Below are 23,771 nucleotides of genomic sequence, written 5' to 3'. Positions count from 1 at the left end.
GTGGTGAGTGAAATAATTAGAACGAAACAGGAAATTAAGTATGGCGAGTATGTAATAAAGCTTGTATGTGAAAGGTGAGGTGTAATTAGGGATTTTACAATACTTTCCTTCACTCTGACTCTGAGAGTTGGAAAAACCCCTAGAAACATGTGAATCTATCGTTTGGCTTTGAAATATTTGTCTTCTATCACATTTTCAGGAATGCGTTACATATGAAAGGAGGGTACTGCCTATGTACAGTGTTTGCCTAGACTCTTGTGGAAATGACTACAGAAAGTCTCATTTACTTATATTTAATCTGTCTGTATATATCTGTTTACTGTGTTCATCGTACATAGATAGCAATTAGTTACCCAACATTCTTTTTTTATTGACTATAGTTGATATACAGTATCAGTATCGAGTGTACAATATAGTTATCCAAAATTCTTGAGAGAGTTTTTGACTTGGAGCATGCTGAACTAGGGTGAGAGGGATTGTGGGTCTAGACTGAGGGTTGGAGAAGCCTAATGGAGTGCTTGTAGGTGTATTTCTTGTCTCATAACGGATGTCATTATCTGAGCCATATGTCAGCTATCTCAAATTACTCCTACTTGAGGATTACCTTAGTTATCCTCAGTGCATCATGGGAAGAAGAATCACATCAGTGAAAGGAGACTAATGGAAGGATTCTTTGGCTTCTGTTCATCTACACAACCACAAAAATCAGGTTCTTCGAGTACCTCCATTTCTCTTCCTGCTCTCTTCCCAAATACTGCTGAAAACTCTTACCATGTTGGCTCTACCCAGACTAGGTCATTTTGATGTAATTCTGGTTTACTTTTCTGAGGTTATTTCTTGTTCTCTCATGTAATCAAATTATCCATAGTTGATGTGGATGCTCCAGTCTTTCCTATTCCCGTGGCTTTACTCTTGGAACTCCGTCTCCCTTTTGTGGCTAGCCACCTAGCCATCTTCATGAACTGTTTCCTGATTCTCTCCAGTTGGAAGTGGTCGTCATTTTCTCCGAACTCTGGTAGCATGTACCACCCCCCCCCATGCTTTTCTTTTGGCATTCCACTTTTTATTTTTTAATTGATTTATTTATTTGGCTGCGTTGTGTCTTCGTTGCTGCGTGCGGGCTTTTCTCTGGTTGCGGTGAGCAGGCGCTACTCTTCGTTGCGGTGCACGGGCTCCTCATTGCGGTGGCTTCTCATTGCAGAGCATGGGCTCTGGGCACGCGGGCTTCAGTAATTGCGGCACGCGGGCTCAGTAGTTGCGGCTTGCGGGCTCTAGAGTGCAGGCTCGGTAGTTGTGGCGCATAGGCTTAGTTGCTCCGTGGCATGAGGGATCTTCCCGGACCAGGGTTCGAAACTCGTGTCCCCTGCACTGGCAGGTGGATTCTTAACCACTGCGCCACCAGGGAAGCCCCTTAGCATTCCACTTTTTTTGTTTCTTTATGTTTCTTCAAAAACAGCCTCTGGGAAGGTGGCTCTGAGAAGTTTCCTGAGGCTCAGTTGATAGTGTCTAAATCTGAACTGTCCTTTGTAGGTGGTCAGAACCTCTCTCAGCCTGATTGAGAAAGTGTGGTTGGTAGTAAAGAGCTCTAATCTCGGTCAAAGGGCTTGGGTTATGATTGTAACTACTGCCAGTTAGTGAGCAAATTATTTAACCTAGATGAAATTGTAAAATGAAGGATTTGAACTGGGTGACTGCTATCTTATAACGATTGAATTGAACTCATTTTATAGTATTCTGGCACAAGGGGATATAAAGATAAATCCTTACCTCCTAGGCTCTAACGTCTGTTGGGCCAGACTATATAGTGTGATAAGTGCTGTACTAAATAGTGGTGTGGAAAATAGAATGGTAAAAGAGATGAAGAGGGACTTCCCTGGTGGCTCAGTGGTTAAGAATCCGCCTGCCAGTGCAGGGGACACGGGTTTGAGCCCTGGTCCGGGAAGATCACACATGCTGCAGAGCAACTAAGCCCATGTGCCACAGCTACTGAGCCCACGTGCTGCAACTACTGAAGCCTGCGCGCCTAGAGCCCGTGCTCCGCAACAAGAGAAGCCACCGCAGTGAGAAGCCCGCGCACCGCAACGAAGAGTAGCCCCCGCTCGCCGCAACTAGAGAAAGCCCGCACGCAGCAACGAAGACCCAAGGCAGGCCGAAATAAATAAGAGAAAAACAAAAATCATTCTAGTTTGGTGTTGAGTGAGGTTTGTTGGTTTTCAAAGGTGCACTATTTTGGTGGCCCTGTGAATTAGAGCAGAGACTTCTGGGCAGAGAAAGCAACTTGAGATCAGGGTTTTTAACCTCAACACTGTTGATAGCTTGGACCAGATAATTCTTTGTTGTAGGGGTGCTCTCCTGTTCTCCCTCATCTCTACCCACGTAATGCCTGTAGTATACCACCCCCTCAGCTGTGACAGCTAAAAGTATCTCCAGACATTGCCAAATGTGCCCTGGGGGCAGTATTTGAGCACCACTACTTGAAATGGAGGAATGGAAGTGTGAAAGTGTAATGTTTTTACAGAAAAGCTGGTAGTAGAATGTAGAAGAAATACTGGAGATATTGGGAGGGGAGGGGGATTTGGGGATATGACACTAGAAAGGTAATTTGAGTAAGACTAGAGCACGAGGGACGACCTTAGTGCCACGTTAGGGCACTTTTGTTTTGGGGGTAATGAGATGGGCCTTCAAGTTTAAGTGAAAGGTAGAGATAATTAGATCTGTTGTTTATTTCTGAAAGATAATTCTGATGGCATCATGGTGGACATGTTGGAAAGTTGGGTAGCAAGGGAATTGAGACAGTATTTGTAAGGGTTTCGCTGAAAGATAAGAGAATGGTTTAGGGAATGGAGTAAAGGAATGAGGTACCTGGGACTCCACTTGTATGAGGATGGTGCTGCTAATTTGACTTCGGCTTCTCTGTCGCTGAATGTTATACTTAACTAAAAAGCTAGACACCTTTATTATCTTCCCCTTCAACTCTTTCTCCCCACCGAGAGCTTCTGTCTGTTGAGATCTATTGAAAGGTCATCAGGAGAAAGGAATCTGGGTTATAGAATGACTGTTTTCCCAATGTGGCTCCACTACTTAAACAGTGGATTATCAAAGCACATGCCTTTTTTTTTTAACCACCCCCCTCCCCCAACATGTAGGGGACTACAATCTGGCATCCAGTTGAGTGTCAACTGTAGGCTCGCCATGGTTTGTATAGGTGATATTTTACAGCTTTTGAAATAGACTGACACACAAAAATAGATGAATAAAGTTACTGTTTAAATAGTTGCAGTAATCCCATTGGCTTCTATTTTGGAGAGTTTTTTTGTTTGTTTTAAAAAACTGCTCATATTTGAAGTGAAAATAACATAGTCAGTGGAAGTGTACTGAATTTGGAATCAGAAGGGCTGTGTTTTAGTTTTAGAATCCTGCCCTCTGTGAAGTCACTTAACAGTGAGGACCCAAAAGGTTATTAGTTACCTGTAAAACCAAGGTGTTGGATGAGAGACGACTTAAGGTACCTTTTTTTTCTTTTAAAGTTAGTAAATTTTCTCTTTATCCCTAAAGATGTGGAAAAAACTGGAGTGTAGAGAAGAGACATTTTCAAGTAAAGGAACATAGGAAAGGTTTTAAAAAAGGGTTCATAGGCTTAGGAGTTAGTATTGGATTGACAGGTAAAGGGAGGGATAATGTAATTTGAATGTTTCCCTTGTTTTTCGTGTGTGTGTGTGTGTGTGTGTGTGTGTATAGGGCTTTATTTTATTTAGTATCCTGTGGGTTAATTGTGTTTGCCCAACAGCTTGTAGTGTGAATTTAGGGACTACAGACTTGGTAGCCAGGGGTAAAATTTCTTGGCTGGCAGAGCAGCTTAAAGTTTGATTAAGTTTTCATCTGAAGTCTAGATTAAGCTTTAAGAACGTACTGCTGTTAAAAAGTGATGTGGCCTGCAGGGGGAATAAAATTTAGGGGAGGTTGTTTTTTTCTGAATTGAGAATGAAAGTATGCGGATAAATAGAGTAGCAGTGATTTTTGTCTGGCACAGACGGTTTCAGAGAAAACGTTGATAACCTTGTTTTTCATCACTGTAAGAGAAGTAGCAAAAGAAGCCTATCATTTTTATTGTGTATCAGTAGGCCAGTCATTCTTAAACTTACTGGTCTCAGGACTTCTTTATAATTATTGAGGACCTCAAAGAGCTTTTGTTAACGTGGGGTTCTATCCATTGATATATATTACTATATTAGAAACTAAAACAGACATTTAAAATTTTTATGTGTGTATTTAAAAATAAAACTCATTGCAAGTTAATGTAAATAATACTTTTATGAAAAATAACTTCCAAAACAAAAGTTAGTGAGAAGAGTGACATTGTTTTACATTCTTGCAAATATCTTTTATCTGACCTAATGAAAAACAGGTGGATTCTCTGTCTCCTTCTTCCTTCAGTCTGTTGTGATATAATACATCATGTAGCCTCTGGAAGAACTCCACTGTATACCTGAGAGAGAATGACAGTGAAAATGGCAAATAATGTCTTATTATTATGAAAACATAATCTCTGGGATCTGCTGAAAGGGTCTTAATGGACCACACTTTGAGAACCAGTGCCTCAGACTCCCAAGGGAAGTTTGACATTATCTTTTGAGTGGCTTACCTACTATACAGTTTCACTTTTTTTTTTTTTTTTTTTGCTGGGCCGTACTGAATGCGGGATCTTAGTTTCCCGACTTAGTTCGAACCTGTACCCCCTGCACTGGCAGCACAGAGTCTTTAACCACTGGATCACCAGGGAAGTTCCCAGTTTTGGTTTTTAATTGAGATATAACTTGCATACAGTTTAAGTCCACAAATCTTAAGTGTGTGACTTGATAAAATTTTATAAATGTATATATCTGTATAACTATCATTCAGATCAACATATAGAACATTTCCAGAATCCTAGAAGACTCCCTTATGCGTCTACTCCTCCAACCCCCTGCCCCCCAGTATTTTGACCCATATCTTTCAATGAATTAGTCATGCCTGGTTTTGAATTTCATATAAACAGAATAATACAATATGCACTCTTCTTCTGGCTATTTTGCCCAACAGATGATTGATTAATTTCTTCTTTTTCATTAGGATGTCATTATTTGAAATATACCATTATTTGTCTATACATTCTACTGTTGGTGGACATTCAGATTGTTTACAGTGTTTTCACTAATTATAAAGTGTTGCCATGATTGTTTTAGTATGTGTCTTCTTTTTTTTTGCGGTACGCGGGCCTCTCACTGTTGTGGCCTCTCCCGTTGCGGAGCACAGGCTCCAGATGCACAGGCTCAGCGGCCATGGCTCACGGGCCCAGCCGCTCCGCAGCATGTGGGATCCTCCCGGACCGGGGCACGAACCCGTGTCCGCTGCATCGGCAGGCAGACTCTTGACCACTGCACCACCAGGGAAACCCTCTTCTTTTTAATTATTACTATATTTTTGGCCGCACTGTGTGGCATGCGGGATCTTAGTTCCCTGACCAGGGTTCAAACCTGTGCCTCCTGCGTTGGAAGCTTGGAGTCTTAACCACTGGACCTCCAGGGAGGTCCAGTATGTGTCTTTTGATGGTCTCTTTGGTATACACCCAGAAGTGAAATTGCTGGGTTATAGGGTATATGTGTGTTTAGCTTTAGTAGATGCTGCCAAACAGATTTCCCACAGAGTAGTTGGTTATATTAGTTTAGAATCCTATCAGCCCTGTAGTTGATGTCATTGTTCCTTAGCAGCATTTAGTATTGTCGGTCCTTTTAAGTTTAGCCATTTGGGTGGAGATTTAGGAATATTTAATTGTGGCTTAAATAACCATTTACCTGTGTTTAATGCCGTTAGAACCTTTTCATATGCTTATTGGTGAATACATCTGGAAAGATCTTTGCACTTGAGAGATTCAATACTTCAAATTAAAATATGGCCTTTAGAAATAAACCAAGAAGACAAGATATAACAAGTGTTGGTGAGGGTATGGAGAAAAGGGAACCTTTGTGCAGTGTTGCTGGGATGTAAATTGGTGCAGCCACTGTGGAAAGCAGTATGGAGGTTCCTCAAATTAAAAATAGAAGCTATAGGGCTTCCCTGATGGCACAGTGGTTAAGAATCCGCCTGCCAATGCAGGGGACACGGGTTTGAGCCCAGGTCTGGGAAGATCCCACATGCCGCGGAGCAACTAAGCCCGTGTGCCACAACTACTGAGCCTGCGCTCTAGAGTCTGCAAGCCACAACTACTGGGTCCGCGTGCCGCATCTACTGAAGCCTGCGTGCCTAGAGCCCATGCTCTGCAACAAGAAAAGCCACTGAAATGAGAAGCCTGCACGCTACAACGAAGAGTAGCGCCTGCTTGCCACAACTAGAGGAAGCCCACACGCAGCAACGAAGACCCAACGCAGCCAAAAATAAATAAATAAAATAAATAAATTTTTAAAAAGAAAGAAAGAAACTGGTATGATCTATCAATTCCACTTCTGGTGTTTGTCCTAAGAAAGGGAAAACACTAACTTGAAAAGACATATGCACGCCCATGTTCATTGCAGTATTACTTACAATAGCCAAAACAACCTAAGTGTCCATTGATAGATGAATGGATAAAGAGATTGTGGTATGTGTGTATATGTTACTCGGCCATGAAAAAGAATGAAATTTTGCCATTTGCGACAACATGGATGGACTTCATAGACATAAAGACAAATATGATCTCTCTTGTATGTGGAATCTTAAACAAACCAACCCAAGCTCATAGATACAGAGAACAGATTGGTGATTGACAGAGGTAGGGGGTGGAGTGGGAGAAATGGGTGAAGTGGGTCAAAAGGTAAAAAAAAAAAAGTAACACGTTCATTATCAAAAAAGATATAAACCAGGGCTTCCCTGGTGGCGCAGTGGTTGAGAGTCCGCCTGCCGATGCAGGGGACCCGGGAGTGGCTGGGCCCGTGAGCCACGGCCGCTGAGCCTGCGCGTCCGGAGCCTGTGCTCCGCAACGGGAGAGGCCACGACAGTGAGAGGCCCGCATACCACCAAAAAAAAAAAAGATATAAACCAGGAAGTTTATTCCATTCTACATTCGTTCCACTCTCCAGGACTTTTTTTATGTATCCCAACAAATGTCTCTAAACTTAGCTATCATTCTTTTTTGTGTGAAATTCACGGTTATGAAATACATTTTAAAGAATATACTTGCTATTCTGTTCCTTTGGTAGTGAGGGGGCTAGACAGGTGAATTCCTTAAGGGCAGAAACAGTGTTGTTTACTGTTCTATCTCTTCAGGGTCTGGTGCAGAATCGGTATTCTATAATGTCACCAAGATAAACAGGTTTGCATAGATTTTTTTTTTACCCTACCTTTAATTATTTAACCAGATTTCACCTATATAAACATGCTTTAAGGGATGGGCAAGGATAGAGATAACTATTGAACACCCTTAAGAATATCTGATTTGTTTAAATAAGATTGCATATGTTTTACCACCAGTGAACTTTTTGTATAGGCCAATTTTTTTAATATGTATGTATAAATTTATAAATTTATTTATTTTTAGCTGCATTGGGTCTTTGTTGCTGTGCGTGGGCTTTCTCTAGCTGCGGCCCACGGGGGGTTACTCTTCGTTGTGGTGCGCAGGCCTCTCATTGCAGTGGCCTCTCTTGTTGTGGAGCACGGGCTCTAGGCACGCGGGCTTCAGTAGTTGTGGTTCGAAGGCTCTAGAGCACAGGCTCAGTAGTTGTGGCACACGGGCCCAGTTGCTCCGCGACATGTGGGATCTTCCCGGACCAGGGCTCAAACCCGTGTCCCCTGCATTGGCAGGCAGATTCTCAACCATTGCACCACCAGGGAAGCCCCTAGGCCAAATTTTCTTTGTTAAAATTTTACACTTAGGGACTTCCCTGGCGGTCCAGTGGTTAAGACTCCTTGCTTCCACTCCAGGGGACACGGGTTCAGTCCCTGGTCAGGGAACTAAGGTCTAAGATCCCACATGCAGTGCGGCACCCCCCTCCCCCCAAAAAAATAATTACAATACCAGAGGTGGGAGAGCCAAGGTTATGGATGCCACCCAGTTATGCATACCATCAACCTTACTTGGTAATTGGTGCTGGTCTTCTGTTATTTTGAACTACTGTCACATTGACTGCATTAGGCTATTCCGTACTGTTTCTTATGCCTTTTTTGCTCCATCCCTACACACATTTACTTGGCGTACTACTCATCTTTATTCTGTAAGATGCAGCTCAGATATCGTTCTTCTAAGAAGCTTTTGTAGATATTCTCTACTCTCAACTAATTTATTTTCCCACCTTCCCAAACTTTTTATTAAGGAAAAATCAAACGTACATAGATGTAGATAAACTCCCATCAACTGGCTTCAATTCATGGCTTTTCTTTTTATGTACCCACTCCGTTTTAAAGCAAATCCCAGGCAGGATTTCATCTTAAATATTTTAATATATTCCAGTTTAATTTAGATGTTTTTCCTTGGTGCTCACATTGCCCTTCTGTGTTGTAAATTATAGGTTTTTAATTTAGTTCTTAGATATTCTTGTATTCTACTTTGTAAACCTCTCGTAGCAATAGCTAATACTCAGTGCCTATATATATTATATATGCATAAATTCTTTATGTTCTTACAGCAGTCTTGAAAAGGTAGCTGCTATTTTCCTCATTTTATATTTAAGGAAAACAAGATATAGATGTTAAGGAACTTGTCCAGCTTGGACACCTAGTAAGTGGCAGAACAGGAATTCAGACTGAGGCAGTTTATCTTCATTCTGTACTCTTATTAACCACTACCCTGTATAATGTCTGAGTAAATGAGTTCTGTTAGTATTTTCCCCTTGTTATTAATTCGGCCTTCTTTTGCCTTGCAGTTGCCAACAGCACGTAGACATTAACTGCTTTTTCATAAAACATAGCTAAAGGGACCTTAGCGTGCAGCTCTCCCATTTTAAAAACGAGGTTCCCTTGCCTTTAGCACTTCTGCTTCTCATTTCATTTGTGATCTGTCAAAAATACTGCTGACGTCTGGCCTCTTTTTTTTTTTAGTAGTGTCTCAATATACTAAGGGGGGTGCCATAATTGAATTAGAATGTTTTAGTTTTATATTTTGTATACCACATTTTAAAAAAAACAGTTTATTTCCTTTCCCTCCCTCCCTCCCTCCCTCCCTCTCTCCCTCCCTCCAGTCTTCGTTGCTGCGCCGGCTTTCTCTAGTTGCGGCTTTCTCTAGTTGCGGCTTTCTCTAGTTGCGTTGGTGAGTGGGAGCTACTTTTCGTTGTGAGGGGCTTAGTTGCTCCACAGCATGTGGGATCTTCCCGGACCAGGGCTCGAACGTGTGTCCCCTGCTTTGGCAGGCGGTTTCTTAACCACTGTGTCACCAGGGAAGTCCCTATAATACCACATTCAAAGTTTTTAATGTTTTCATTTTCAGTAACTTCATATAGCTTTCACTTTTGATTTGAGCATCAGCCTTCATGGTATACTGTAGTGTTATTTTGAACCTTTAGGATTAATTGTACACAGACATACAGAGTTGGAAGGATAGCTTTTTTTCATACATTTCTCTTAATGGAGTCTGCATATATAAAATCATATTGCAGAATAATGTAAATGTCCAACTAATGAATGCCTAAATAAAATGTGTACCATTCAATGGAATATTTTTCAACTATAAAGAGAAATGAAGTGTACTGATACATGGTACAATTTGGATGAGCCTTGAAGATAGTCATGCTAAGTGAAAGAAGACAGTCATAAAAGACTCCATGTTGTATGATACCATTTATATGAAGTGTTCAGAATAGGCAAATCTATAAAGACAAAAAGTAGATTAGCTTGGGGCTGGGGGTGAGGGAGGAGGGAAGGGGGAATGATTGCTGCTAATAGGTATGGGGTTTCTTTTCTTTCTTTTTTTTTTTTTTTTTGCGGTACGCGGGCCTCTCACTGTTGTGGCCTCTCTGGTTGCGGAGCACAGGCTCCGGACGCGCAGGCTCAGCGGCCATGGCTCACGGGCCCAGCCGCTCCGCGGCATGTGGGATCTTCCCGGACCAGGGCACGAACCTGTGTCCCCTGCATCGGCAGGCGGACTTTGAACCACTGTGCTACCATGGGGTTTCTTTTTGGGGTGATGAAAATATTCTAAAATTGATTGTGGTGATAGCTGTACCACTCTGAATAAACTAAAAGCAGTTGAATGGTACACTTAGAGTGTTTTATATAGTATGTGAATTATATTTCAAGACTTATTTTAAAACTATAATATGTAACTTCAAACATAGTTTAAAAACTATAATATGTAACTTCAAACATTCCTTCAACGACTAGAAGGACTTTCAAATTCTTGGTTTCCTTTTCAAATTCTTTACATTTGTGATTCAATCTCATTGTGGAAGTTTCAGGCAAAAAGAGTACCTACTGGATGCACATTGAAAATGGTAATTATCAATAATGTGTCTGCCTTGCTTAAAATATTGACTAAATGAAATGAAGTCTCTCTTTTCAATGTGTTGGATCAGCATTTCATGATTGGATTAGTTAACTTCTAAAAGTGTTAACTAACTTTGATAAAGATTGGTAAGAGCTATTAATAAATAACTGAGTTTATCTTAATCTGTCCTTTAACAAAGAGTAGACTGATAAGTAGGCATACCTTCTGTGACATTTGGTATGTGACTGTGTCTAATATTTTAAGTCAGTGTTGCTCGATTTTATGAGTAGGTTGCTTTGTTTAGGGACTAGAATTTATTGAGACCTTGCACCCTTTGTAAAGATTTAGTAAATAAAGGAATATTTAAGTAAAAGTATATCTTTTCTTGAAAAGTGACCTGGGTGTGTGTACACTATAAATCTCAGTATTTTGAAGGATTGTAATTTAGAAAGTGGTGAATATTAACTTTTGTTTCTGTGGGCAGAACTATAAGCTATAGGTATCAGTGACAAGGGAAATAGACTTTAGACTCAGTAAAAGACCTTCTTGCTGATAGCAATGAGCTTCACAGTGTTGTAACCAAAAACCTTTAAAGGGAAGATTTAAATGTAGAATTTCCTATAATTGGAGCAGTTAATTTCCAAATCTTAATAGTCTTTGAACACCTCTCCCTGATTGCCTGCAAGATTCTAGCCTTCAAAGTATCTCTTTGGTGCCCTTTTTGTGCTCAAGTTAGAACAAGTATTTTCTTTTTAAAACAAGTCTTTTCAATTTTATGATATTCTTAAACGTTAGTACATGTGCTTTTGAGTACCTGGATGATTGTCTCATAATCAGGAACCGCCACACCATTTCAACCACTGATGTTAGCTTTGTGTTTTTAACACGTTGATGCTCAGTTGTACAATTTAATTTGTCAGATGAGAGCAACAGAAGCAGACTTAACACAAAAATGATGTGTTGGTGTGAAGGAAAAATGATGTCATGGCAAACCACGTGTACAGAGTGATGTAGTAATTCAAGTAGGAAAGCTGTGTTTCCCACATGGTACATGATAGTAGTAGGTTAGCTGTGCAAAACTCAAAGGAACCTATGCCTTAGCAGTCAGCAGTATGCTGCCATCTGTCACATATTATTAATATTAATAGTTCTGTTTGTATTTAGTTTGCAAATTTGTAGAAGAGCAATAAGCATAAGGAGTTGAATTCTGATTTCATTTATGCACATATTTAAGCAGCATTAAAATAGAAAGTAATTTAAGTTTTTAAAATGCTGTTAAGGTAGAACCAGGTTTGGCAAACTTGAGCCAGCTTAGTATACTGTTGATAGAAACCTGGTGCTTGGAGTCAGATGACTGGAACCAGGACTCCAATTCCATATTTACCAGGTTATTTCCCTATTTATTGAATGAAAAATATACTTATATTTCTACCTAAAAGGGTGGTTCATTTGTCCATTCTTTTACTCAACAGATAATTAGTTTACTTACTGTGTAGCACTGCATAATTTTGATGTCTCTTTGTTACTGGTTTCTTTTTATTTTTTAAATTAATTTTTGGCTGTGTTGGGTCTTCGTTGCTGTGTGCGGGCTTTCTCTAGTTGCGGCGAGCGGGGGCTACTCTTTGTTGCGGTGCGCAGGCTTCTCATTGCTGTGGCTTCTCTTGTTGCGGAGCACGGGCTCTAGGCACACAGGCTTCAGTAGTTGTGGCTCTCGGGCTCTAGAGCGCGGGCTCAATAATTGTGGTGCACGGGCTTATTAGTTGCTCCACGGCATGTGGGATCTTCCTGGAGCAGGGCTCGAACCCGTGTCCCCTGCATTGGCAAGCGGATTCTTAACCACTGCGCCACCAGGGAAGTCCCTACTGGTTTCTTTAGTCTTCCTATTGTCACGTTTTCTTTAGAGCCAGCACAAATTCTGATACGAACGCTGTGCTGTGAATTGTCTTACAGATGGTAAGATTTGAGTTGAAAGTTTTTAAAAAGTAGGGCAAACTTTTGAGATATGGTAGGATTCTGTGTTAATGTAACAGAATAATAAAAGCAGCTATATTAATATAACTGTTGAGGCTGTTCATTCATTTTAAAGTTCAACCTGTGCAAGTATAATATGTATGTCAGGAGCATAGAATCCTGGTAATTTATAATTGGGAGAATACTTTTCCTCTGGACTGATTTGGAGATCATAGGGCGCCTGGGAATAAGAATTGTTGAGCGTACATAGTAATCTAATTAGCATTTCAAGGGAGAAAAAACCAGCACTTGTTAGAATATCTATTATTTGTTGTGTGCGTTCTGTGTACATGGCACTTCACATACATTCTTCCGTTGAAGCTTCCCAGCAATCTCTGAAGGTATTAGCCACCTTGAAAGAGAGAAGAAGATACTTGGAGATTAAATATGATCTGTTATAGGTATATCTGTTATATTTCAATGGCTGAAAAGCCTCATGTTCTGCAAAAATCATGCACCAAAAAGTAACAGGGCTTATGGGGGAAACAGGATTGAGAGCAAACTGATCACTCAGAAGCTATGTAACTTTGTAATTAGAGCACTAACAAAAACAATAAGAATTTCAATAAAATAAACAGCACAGTTTAAAAGATCCTAAACTCCTGACAAATTATGGTAAATGTAGGACTTTTTTTTTCTTCTTCTTTTTTAAGGTAACCTAATAGAACCCTTCCATATAGGGAATGGTTGAGGTTACTGAGTTAGGGACACAAGACTGAAATAAAATTCAAATGCACGAAGGTCAGGAGGAACAGTATACATACTTACAAGACAGAGCATGCGGCCAGACTGAGCCAAGAAAAATGTAGGGTGATGGCTATCTGGTCCAGACCTTTATCCCCAACACTCATGCTGCATTCAGCTGCTGTTACTTGGTACAAAACATTCATGTGTTGAGGGGGAAATTGCTTATGAAGTAACATGATTTGCAGGTGTGTTTACTGGCCAGTGAGCTAGCCATTTTTTTGTTTGTTTGCCAGTGAGCTAAATACCATTACAAAACTACAGGTATACCTTACTTTATCACGTTTCGCTTAATGCTCTTGGCAGATAATGTGTTTTTTGCAAATTGGAGGTTTGTGGACACCTTGCATCGAGCAAGTCTGTTGCCATTTTTCCAACATCATTTGCTCACTTTGTGTCTCTGCCAGATTTTGGTAATTCTCACAATATTTGAAGCTTTTTCATTATTATATTTGTTACAGTCATCTGTGATCAGTGATCTTTGTTACTGTTGCGAGAAGATTATGACTTGCTGAAGGCTAAGGTGATGGTTAGCATTTTTAGCAATAAAGTATTTTTGAATTAAGGTATGTACATTGTGTTTTTAGACATGATGCTGTTGCACACTTAATAGACTACAGTATACTGTAAACATAATTTTTATGTGTACTGGGAAACCAAAAACTTCGTGTGACTCGCTTTGTGATATTTGCTTTATTGTGGTGGTCTGGAACTGAACCCACAGTATCTCCAAGGTATGCCTGTACATGTTTTGTAGCAGAACAGACTTCATATTTACCAAGTCTTTTTTCACTCCAAAACCCTCACACATGTTCCATCCTCAGTACTAAATTACAAATAGTTGTCTTTAAAGTGTCTCCCCTCCAGTGGAATGTTATTTGAGAGGAAAGAGAACTAATACTTAACTGGACAGCTCTGTCTGACATTTAAAGATAATCATTACCTCATTTAATCAACAACCATAGCCTTGTATCCTCAGGTGAGGAGACTAAGTCCCAAAGAGGTTTGGGAACTTTGCCTAAGGTCACACAGTTAAGTTCTAGAGTAGAAATTTAAGTTCATATATTTCTGGTTAGAAAATTGGTTTTGTGTACCACACTGCATCTGGCAAAATAAGTTTGAGATCTTTAACAAGAGTGGTTGACTAACACACTTAATAGGATTGATGAAGTACCTCTGTTTCTCCCCTCTATGGTCTCTCCTCCTATAGCACTGAAATAGAAAGAGCAATGTAGCATAGCAAGGGGATAAGCAGAACGGTTGGTACCAAGGTATCTAGATTTGAAATTTGATTTGCTAGCTTTGTCCCCTATTAGTTACTTCATTTTAGTCAGATTATCTTTATGTACCTCAGTTTTTTGTCTGTAAAATGGTAATAATGAGTACTTACCTTTTGAGATTGAGTATTAAGTGAGTTAATAGATGAAAACTTTTAAATGGTACCTGGCACATGGTGACTGCTCAATAGATGTTAACTGTTTGTCACTCCTAATTGCTTCTCTCATTTCCTTTTTGGTTCGTTCTTTTTCTACTGTAATTCTATACCGTTTTCCTCATTTCTCTCTTCCCCTCCCCATCTCTTCATATCATTGATTTGAAATAGATTAAATATAGTTTGTACTTATGACTATTGATGTTTCCATCACTTTCTAAGTTTTCATTGATGTTTTGGGTGAATATGTTTGGATGCCTGTTGTTTGTAGGGCTGGACAGTTTTTAAAAATAGTGATTGTGAGGACTTGTTTTGTTTCTTAAGGTAAGTGCTGTGAAGCTATTTTAGTCTGACCTTTTTGTGTGCCGAAGTTTTTAACATTAAGCAAGAAAAGAAATAGTGTTACGATATATTTCAGTGACAACATCTTACCTTAGTTTTTTTTTGTTTTTGTTTTTGTTTTTTTGCGGTACGCGGGCCTCTCAGTGTTGTGGCCTTTCCCGTTGCGGAGCACAGGCTCCGGATTCGCAGGCTCAGTGGCCATGGCTCACGGGCCCGGCCGCTCCACGGCACGTGGGATCTTCCCAGACCGGGGCACGAACCCATGTCCCCTGCATCGGCAGGCGGACTCTCAACCACTGCCCCACCAGGGAAGCCCCCCTTAGTTTTATCTTTAAGGAGAATTCAGAATTTTTATTATTTGTAGATGGCAGGATTTTATACCAGGAAAATCAACTGAGGAGCTAGTAAGTGATTTAAATGATTACCATGGCAAAATATATCTATTTAATTTTCACATGCTTGTGAAATTTCCTTTGGATGAATTCTAATTTCATTCCACTGTGTTCAAAGAATATACTTAACTTTCAATCCCTTAAGTTTATTGAGACTTAATTTGCAGCCTAGCATATGGTCAGTCCTGGAGGATGTTCATGTGTACTCAAGAAGACTGTATATTCTTGCTGTTGGGTAGAGTGTTCTATAGATGTCTGTATGATCTAGTTGGTGTATAGTTGTTAAAGTTTTCTGTTTACTTGGTGATCTTCTGCTTAGTTTTATCCATTATTGAAAGTGGGGAGTTGAAGTCTTCTCTTTTTCTTGGCCCGCACCGTGCAGCCTGTGGGATCTTAGTTCCCCAACCAGGGATCGAACCCGTGCCCCCTGCAGTGGGAGTGCAGTGTCTTAACCACTGGACTGCCAGGGAAGGCCCTGAAATCTTTTAACTATTATTGTTGAATTGTCTGTTTCTCGCTCCTCTGTCATTTTTTGCTTCATATGTTTTGAGGCTCTGTTAGGTTGTGTGTGTGTGTGTGTGTATATATATATAAAATTGTCATATTTTCTTCATGAATGGACCCTTTTATTATTGTAAAATGTTCCTCTTTACCTTTAGTAATATTTTTTCGTCTTACAGTCTTTTTTTCCTGATAAACATATAGCCACTCCAGCTTTCTTATGGTTGCTGTTTTGCATGATGGATATTTTTCCATCCTTTTACTTTCAACCAGTTTATATCCTTGAACCCAAAATCTGTCTCCAGTTGACAGCATGTGGTTGGATCTTTCTTTTTTTCTTTAAAAAAAAAATTTATTTATTTCGGCTACACTGGGTCTTAGTTGTGGCACGTGGGATCTTCATTGTGACATGTGAGATCTTCTTTTAGTTGTGGCATGTGGACTCTTAGTTGTGGCATGCATGTGGGATCTAGTTCCCCCACCAGGGGTTGAACCCAGGCCCCCCCTGGATTGGGAATGCAGAGTCTTACCCACTAGACCACCAGGGAAGTCCCTGGATCTTTCTTTTTAAATCCAGTCTATCTCTGTGTTTTGATTGGATTTTATGAACCATTCACGTTTAATGTCATTATTGATATAGGTGGATTTACATTTGCCATTTTACTTTGTTTTCTATATCTCATGGCTTTTTTCTTCCTTTCTTCTTCCGTTACTGATTTCTTTTGCCTTAAGTGAATGTTTTCTAATGTATTTTAATTCCTTTTAATCATTTTTTCCACTGTGTTTTTTGTTAATATTCTTTTAACAGATTTATTGAGACATTCACATACCATACAATTCATCCATTTAAAGTGTACAATTCAATGTTTTTGTCCTATCAATAATTTTTTTAAATTGTGTTGAAATATATATATATCACAAAACTTGCTACTTTAACCATTTTAAGTGTACGATTTAGTGGCATTATTTGCATTCACAGTGTTGTACAACCATCACAACTATTTCCAAAACTTGTTCATCACCCCAAGCAGAAATTTTGTAACTGTTATCCAGTAATTCTTCATCTTCCTTTTCCCCCAGCCCCTGGTAACCTCTACTTTCTGTCTATGAATTTGCCTATTCTGGATATTCATATAAGTGGAACCATACAGTATTTGTCCTTTTGTATCTGGTTTAATTCACTTAGCATGGTGTTTTCAAGGCTTATCCATGTTGTAGCATGTATCAGAACTGTATTTCTTTTATGACTGAAAAATATTCTTTTGTATGGATACACCACATTTTGTTCATTCATTGGTTGATGGACATTTGGGTTGTTTGCACATTTTGGCTAGTATGATTAATGCTGCTATAAACATTTGTGTACATGTTTTTGGTGTGGACGTATGTGATTTCTCTTGAATATATACATAGGAGTGGAATGACTGGGTCATTTGTTAATTCTATGTTTAACTTTTTGAGAAATTGCCAAACTGTTTTTCAAAGGTGCTGTACCATTTTGCATTCTTGCTAACAGTGTATGAAGGTCCCACTTTCTCCACATCCTCGCCAACACTTGTTATCTGTTCTCCCCCTTTTTGGGTGGTAAAATGTACATAATGTAAAATTTATCTGTTTAACTTCTGTTTTTGTTTTTTGGCTGCACTGTGCAGCACGTGGGATCTTAGTTCCCCAGCAAGGGATCGAACCCGTGCCCCCTGCATTGGGAGCTTGGAGGCTTAACCACTGGACTGCCAGGGAAGTCCCCTCATGGCATTTTTGTGGGTAGCATTGTTTCAGTTTTAAAGACCTGGAAAATTAGAGTAGTTGTTACTGGCCTTTAAGATAGGGCAGCTTGTAAGTGGCAGAGGTGAGATTTTGAACAAGAGTTATGTTTGAATCCAGAAGTTATTTTTACTTGCTCCATTCTCTGTCTTGCTCTTAATCTCTCAGCCTAGCACATTAAGGAAAAAGTATCCAATTCTTATGTGATGGTAGAGATGACTGTTAAAAACAGCAGAATAGAGCAGAGTATGCTATCCTGAGACCTGCTGTACCTTCCCAGCTGCGTTGGAAATCTAGAAATATGGGGAACTTAGAGGTAGAAGAAACTGAGAAACCAAGAGACAGAAAGGTGAGAGTATATAAGGGATATGGATGGCAAGCAGCTTGAGGCTTTGCCAATGGAATACTTTGCAAGAAGCAGAAGGTGATTTAGTTCTGTGGTCTGAGAGAAAGGTATTTTGTTTGGGGAGAGGTTTCATTCAGACTGCCACCTTTTCCATTTACTTTAATGTTATTTTGTTGAAAGGGACAGTCCCTTAGTTATCCACAGAATGCTTTTGTCTAGAATAATTTGTCCTCTGACTTTTGCCAGATATTTTTGATTTGTCTATGGATGGAGAGTTATTGGGATGCATATAGATGGAACAATGTTGAGCATAAACAAAACAACACGAGAATATGACTTTAAGATGTTTTAACTCAAATAATCTAATGTTAAAGAGTGCAAAGCAAGAGAGCAGTTAGTGCCGTGTGTGTGTGTGTATGTTTTTTATTGTGGGAAAAATATATAAACAATTTTCAATTTTAACCATTATTAGGTATAGTTCGGTGGCATTAAGTGCATTAACATTGTGCAACCATCACCACCATCCATCTCCAGAACTTTTCATCTTCCCAAACTGCAACTCTGTACCCATTAAACAATAATTCCCCATTTCCTGCTCTTCCCAACCCCTGGTAACCACCCTTCTACTTTCCTTCTCTGACTGTAGGTACCTCATATAAATGGAGTCATGGAATATTTGCCCCTTTGTGACTGGTTTATTTCACTTAGCATTACATCCTCAAGGTTCATCCAAGTCAGAATTTCCTTCCTTTTTAACACTAAATACTATTACATTGTATGTATATACCAAATGTTGTTTATCCATTCATCCTTGGGTTGCTTCCCGGAAATAATTTTTGAAGAGCGATAGGATTGGTTTAGTGGACAAAGTAATAGAATTAATTTTTTAGACTTGCTTTCTATCTGTGCTTTGGTCAAGTCACCTCTTAGAGCTGTGGTTTTCTAATTTATAGGAAAATGCCACTTTCTATGTAAAGTGTAAGGATTTACCTTAAAAACACCACTTTAATTTTGGTGTGCCTCAGGGTTTCGTCCCCCCTCCCCAACTTGCCCAACACTTGAGAATATATTATGCTATTTCTTCCCACCCCCCAAGATTGTGACCCCCTCACTTTCAGAAGGAGGTGTGTATTCGGGGGGCTCCCAGATGATGCTAATGAATCCGTCTCCCACTCTTGTGAACATTAACGTTCTGTTCAAGACCCCCAAGTTCTCTTTCAATTCCTGACTTACAGAGTCAGTCGTCTAGTGGAGGTTTTCACCTCTGTTTCAGTGTTGAAAACTGTATTTGTCACTGACATCACTACTACCTACTATTCTCTACCCTCCCCTTTGAAAAGAAGTAGAAAGGAAAGGAAACTTGAGTCCAGGATTGTATAAGCCAAGAAAGCTCAGAGCTTCAAGAAGGGAGGTGGGGGTACTGGCCGCCAGTTGTGGCTAACGCTAAGAAGAGGGCAAACAGGGTGAACGGCAAGGGGCAGTCATTTGATTATCAGTTAATTGTCAATTAGTAGAGCATTGATGATCTGTGAAGCAGACCTCCCCCACCCCCAAATGTACATATTTACAAAGCTTTGCATGTAATTTTAGGGGAGTTAATCCTCAAACCCATCCATAGACCTCACTTAAGACCCAGTGGCTTAAAACAGTTTTGATAGTTTAGATACAGCTAGATGATGAGAGAGTGGAAGGAGTGAAAGGGAAGGGAGAAGCAGAGGCATTCTTTTTAAGATTTGGGGGGAAAGGGAAGGACAGAGGTTGGTGATTTTTCATTTCAGTAACAAAGATTCAAGCATATTTATAGGCTAAGAACAAGGTTTCCGGGAAAAGATTGAGGGAGCATCATTCATTGGGGATCATGAGCAGTGGGATCAAAAGAAAGAGATTGGAGCAAATTTGAAGTAGAGAGAATGAAGTTGAATTGGTTAGCTGATACTTTGAGTGGTAAGAAAAAAAAAATTTAAACAATTTGCCAGCCAACACAAAGTGGCTGAAGATTTTGATAGGTGGGTTTTTCTGGGTTTTAAAATTGTCTACTTCACATAAAATTTTTTGTTAGTGTATGTAGGTTGTATAAAAATGGAAAACAAAAGTGAAAGCGAGGGTGTTCAACCATGTTATCTTTTAATTGTTTTTCCACTTTATGTATTAAAGATTTTTCTGTTTTTAGCCTCCCCAGTACCCGATGTTATCAGTCTTAAGCTTTTTATTATGCCAATTTGATAAGTGAAACAAAATCTTGTTAGAACACCATCTCTGGGTTAAGTGATTATATTTAAGCTTGAAGTAAATACCATGGACTAAATGGAAGTGTGGTTGCCTTATAACCAAAGATCTATAAATCAGTCAGCTGAGGTTCTCAATCTCGTGGTACATTAGAATCAGTCATGGGGGAGATTTTTTGAAAAGTACTGATGCCTAGGCTTAACTCCCGAATATTGTAATTTATTCAATCTGGAGAGGGGTTTGGACGTCAGTGTTTTTAAAAGCACTTTGGATGATTTTACTACACAGCTAAGAATATAGAATTGAGGGTTTGGTGGTATTCCTCTATACACCTTTGCTAGATTTCTGCAAAGAGGAATTCCATTGTTAAACAGTTTGGGTCTGTAGCCCTGTCATGGCTCTGGGAGTGCCTGTGGCCAAAACCTTCCCAAAAGGGGAGAGTCAAGGTCATTTGACAAAATAGGTCGTATTGGAGGAGTAGTATACAGTTAACAATCAGATTTTATTACTTGGTTTATGTCTTAAATACATTGTAGGAATGTGTATATTCAAGGCATTGGCAAATTGAAGACAGTTTTGCCACTCCATAATTGAATTGAAATGACAACTAAGTGAATACCTTGATAATGTCTTTGGAATCCCAGGAAGAAACTGAAATATTATAAGGCTATACTTGTATGTTTTCTTGACATAACTGCTGATGTACTATTATCAGTTTATTAAGTTAAATATAGTATTGATGAAACTTTTCAGCTTTGTCCTCTCTCTCATTTATATAGCCACTTTCTCCTGACTAGAGTCACTGGTAATATTAAGTTCGAACAATTCCTTAGTTCATGTTTTTTATGTCTAAAACAATGTGCTTTTTTTCTTCTACTTGTAGGTTATGCAATGGTCTCTGCAAGATGGTTTATTCTTGAATTGGAGCTTTTTAAGACTGACAAATGCTGGTACTTCATCTTCTATAAGTGGACTATAATTTCTTTTTTCAAGACAACTACATAAGCAGACAAAATTGCAAAGATCTGCCCTGTGTCGAGTATGACAGCCACGACTCGTGGCTCTCCAGTGGGAGGGAATGACAGCCAGGGCCAGGCTCCTGATGGACAGTCTCAGCCCCCCCTCCAACAGAATCAGGTAGGATGTTTAAGATACTAGTTAAAGCTACATTGGTGTGTCTATTATGGGATATTAAATAATGGAGCATGTTCTGAATAATTTGTGAAGTAACCATAAAACTGTTATTTTAAGAAATATAAACATAGGTCTTACATAGTAACAAGAAACTCAAGGGCTATAGATGGTGATGCTTGGGTATGCAGGTCTCCCCCCCCCCGCCGCTTTTTTTTTTTTCCTGGTGTCTTACACTATCAGTAATCATTAAAATCAAGTATTGAAGCCCTGTGTCAGTTCCAGAGCAAAGCATTAAATCATTTGATGTAGCCTATGGTTAGAGTATGGACTCAAGTCATATTGCTTGTGTTCAAATTTTAGCTTTACACCATGCTAGCTTTATGACTTTGGGTAAATTATATGACCTTTACACCTCAGTTTTTTAGCTATAAAATAAGAATAATAATAGTATAACTACTTCATAGGATCATTAAGAGGATCAAATGAAATAATGTTTGCAAAGAGCTTAAAATAGATTTTGGTATCTAGATTTTTATGCTGGCCTCAAAATTCATAATATTCTTTCTTCTTCTATTCTCTGGATGAATTTGTATAAGACTTCAGTTATTTCTTCATTAATTATTTAGATTTTACTGGTGAAACCATCTGGCCTGGGGCTTTATTTTTGGAACGGTTGTAATTGCAGATCCAACTTTTTTTTTTTAAATAGGGGAATTTTCTGATTTTTTTGTTTTTCTGGTGGATTTTGGTAATGTGTTTTTCAAGGAATTTGTCCACTTCATCTAGATTGTCAAATTATTGGAGTAAAACTTTATAATATCCTTTTTTATTATCTTTTTAATGTCTTAGGGCCTGTGGTAGCATCTCCTTTTTCATCTCTGATACTGCTAATTTGTGTTCTCTCTACTGATTACTCTTTCCTAAAGGATTTATCAATTGCATCAAACCTTCCTCCAAACTAATTTTTGGCTTTAACTCTCTTCGCCCTTCCCACTTACATGCCTTTTTGTGTGTGTGTGTGTGTGGTACGCGGGCCTCTCACTGTTGTGGTGTCTCCCGTTGCGGAGCACAGGCTCCGGACACGCAGGCTCAGCAGCCATGGCTCACGGGCCCAGCCGCTCCGCGGCATGTGGGATCTTCCCGGACCGGGGCACGAACCCGTGTCCCCTGCATCAGCAGGCGGACTCTCAACCGCTGCGCCGCCAGGGAAGCCCCCACTTACATGCTTTTAACTCTTATTTCTTGTCCCCTTAACTTCTTTTGGGTTTGGATTGCTGCTGTTTTTCTCATTTCTTGAAATGTAAGTTTAGATAATTAATTTTCAGCCTTCTATTGTATGTAATTTTATACTGGGACATATTAAACCACATAAGACAAACATTAAAACTTGTGATATGCGGCTCAAACAGCACTTAGAGGTGAATTTGTAGCTGAGGTGCATGCATGTGAATCACAAATTTGCTGCTTACAGTTGGTACATGTTTGTGTAGAATTCTGTATGGATAAGTTTTTAGGCAAAAGTACTGTTATTGTAGAGTACTTACATTTGTCATTTGTGGTTAAGTTCTTATTGTCCAGCTATTATAGATTACGTATTCTCTCTATTACAGGTATGATAGGAAAGAGCTGCGTGTGTGTGTGCGCGCGCGTGTGCGCGTGTATTGCGCCCCCCTTTCATCCTCTCCCTCTGCCATTTTAGAGAAGTGAGCAAGTCAGGTTTTAATGGTTTTTTTCCCCAAATAAATGTCAACTTTATTCCTTTTCCTCTCCAGTTCCCACTTTTGGGACATGTAATACTTAAGTATATGGCCACGAGTCTTGGACAGAGTTGTTAAGTCTTTCCTGTGTCATAAATTTGTTAGCCAGTACTCATGTTTCTTTAAACATAGTCTAAAGTTTGTGTTGGATGCCAGAGATTTATATTTTTAAACCAGGAGCTTGTAGCTTGAGTTCCAGTATCTTGCTCTCTTCTGTTTCATACCTGCATCTTGCATGGACTTTTAACATCTTCTGCAGTGTTTGTGGTTTGCATGGCTTTAGAAAGAAATTAAACCTCTAACCTTACTTTTATTTTTAAGGTGTACTTGATAATTCTAAGAGCTCTTAGATTTGTGATACTCAGCTTAATATTATGTATCTGCATTATGTCCTCTTCCTTTAAATAGCTCTTTACATTTTTGAGGATGAATGATAATTAAAAGAAAAAAAGGAACAAACAAATTGCATTCTTTTGGTGGGGGGAGCGCCACTTGGCTTGTGGGAACTTAGTTCCCCAACCAGGGAATGAACCCGGGCCCTCAGTGAGAGCACGGAGTCCTAACCACTGGACCGCCAGGGAATTCCCACAAATTGCATTCTTAACTATCTGTAGAATCCCTCTTTCACTTTCTTATTCTCTACTTTTTAATGTTAGGATTTTAGTTATTTCAGAAGATTTGACACTTACTGGACCAA

General features: G+C 39.5%; 1 protein-coding gene across 2 annotated transcripts in view; it reads left to right on the top strand.

The window, feature by feature from the left end:
• USP9X (ubiquitin specific peptidase 9 X-linked) overlaps nt 1–23,771 on the top strand; it is a 126,982-nt gene that overhangs the window by 9,706 nt on the left and 93,505 nt on the right. For both annotated transcript variants that reach the window (XM_030834942.2, XM_030834941.2), the window contains exon 2: nt 21,067–21,320. In XM_030834942.2, the coding sequence (XP_030690802.1) occupies nt 21,225–21,320 (96 nt within the window). In that variant the 5' untranslated portion in view covers nt 21,067–21,224. The remainder of the gene's footprint in view (nt 1–21,066; nt 21,321–23,771) is intronic.

The sequence above is a fragment of the Globicephala melas genome, chromosome X (genome assembly GCF_963455315.2).
Source record: "Globicephala melas chromosome X, mGloMel1.2, whole genome shotgun sequence".
Lineage (NCBI taxonomy): Eukaryota > Metazoa > Chordata > Mammalia > Artiodactyla > Delphinidae > Globicephala > Globicephala melas.
The sequence above is the reverse complement of the archived record's forward strand: the minus strand, read 5'-3'. Positions and strand labels throughout refer to the sequence as shown.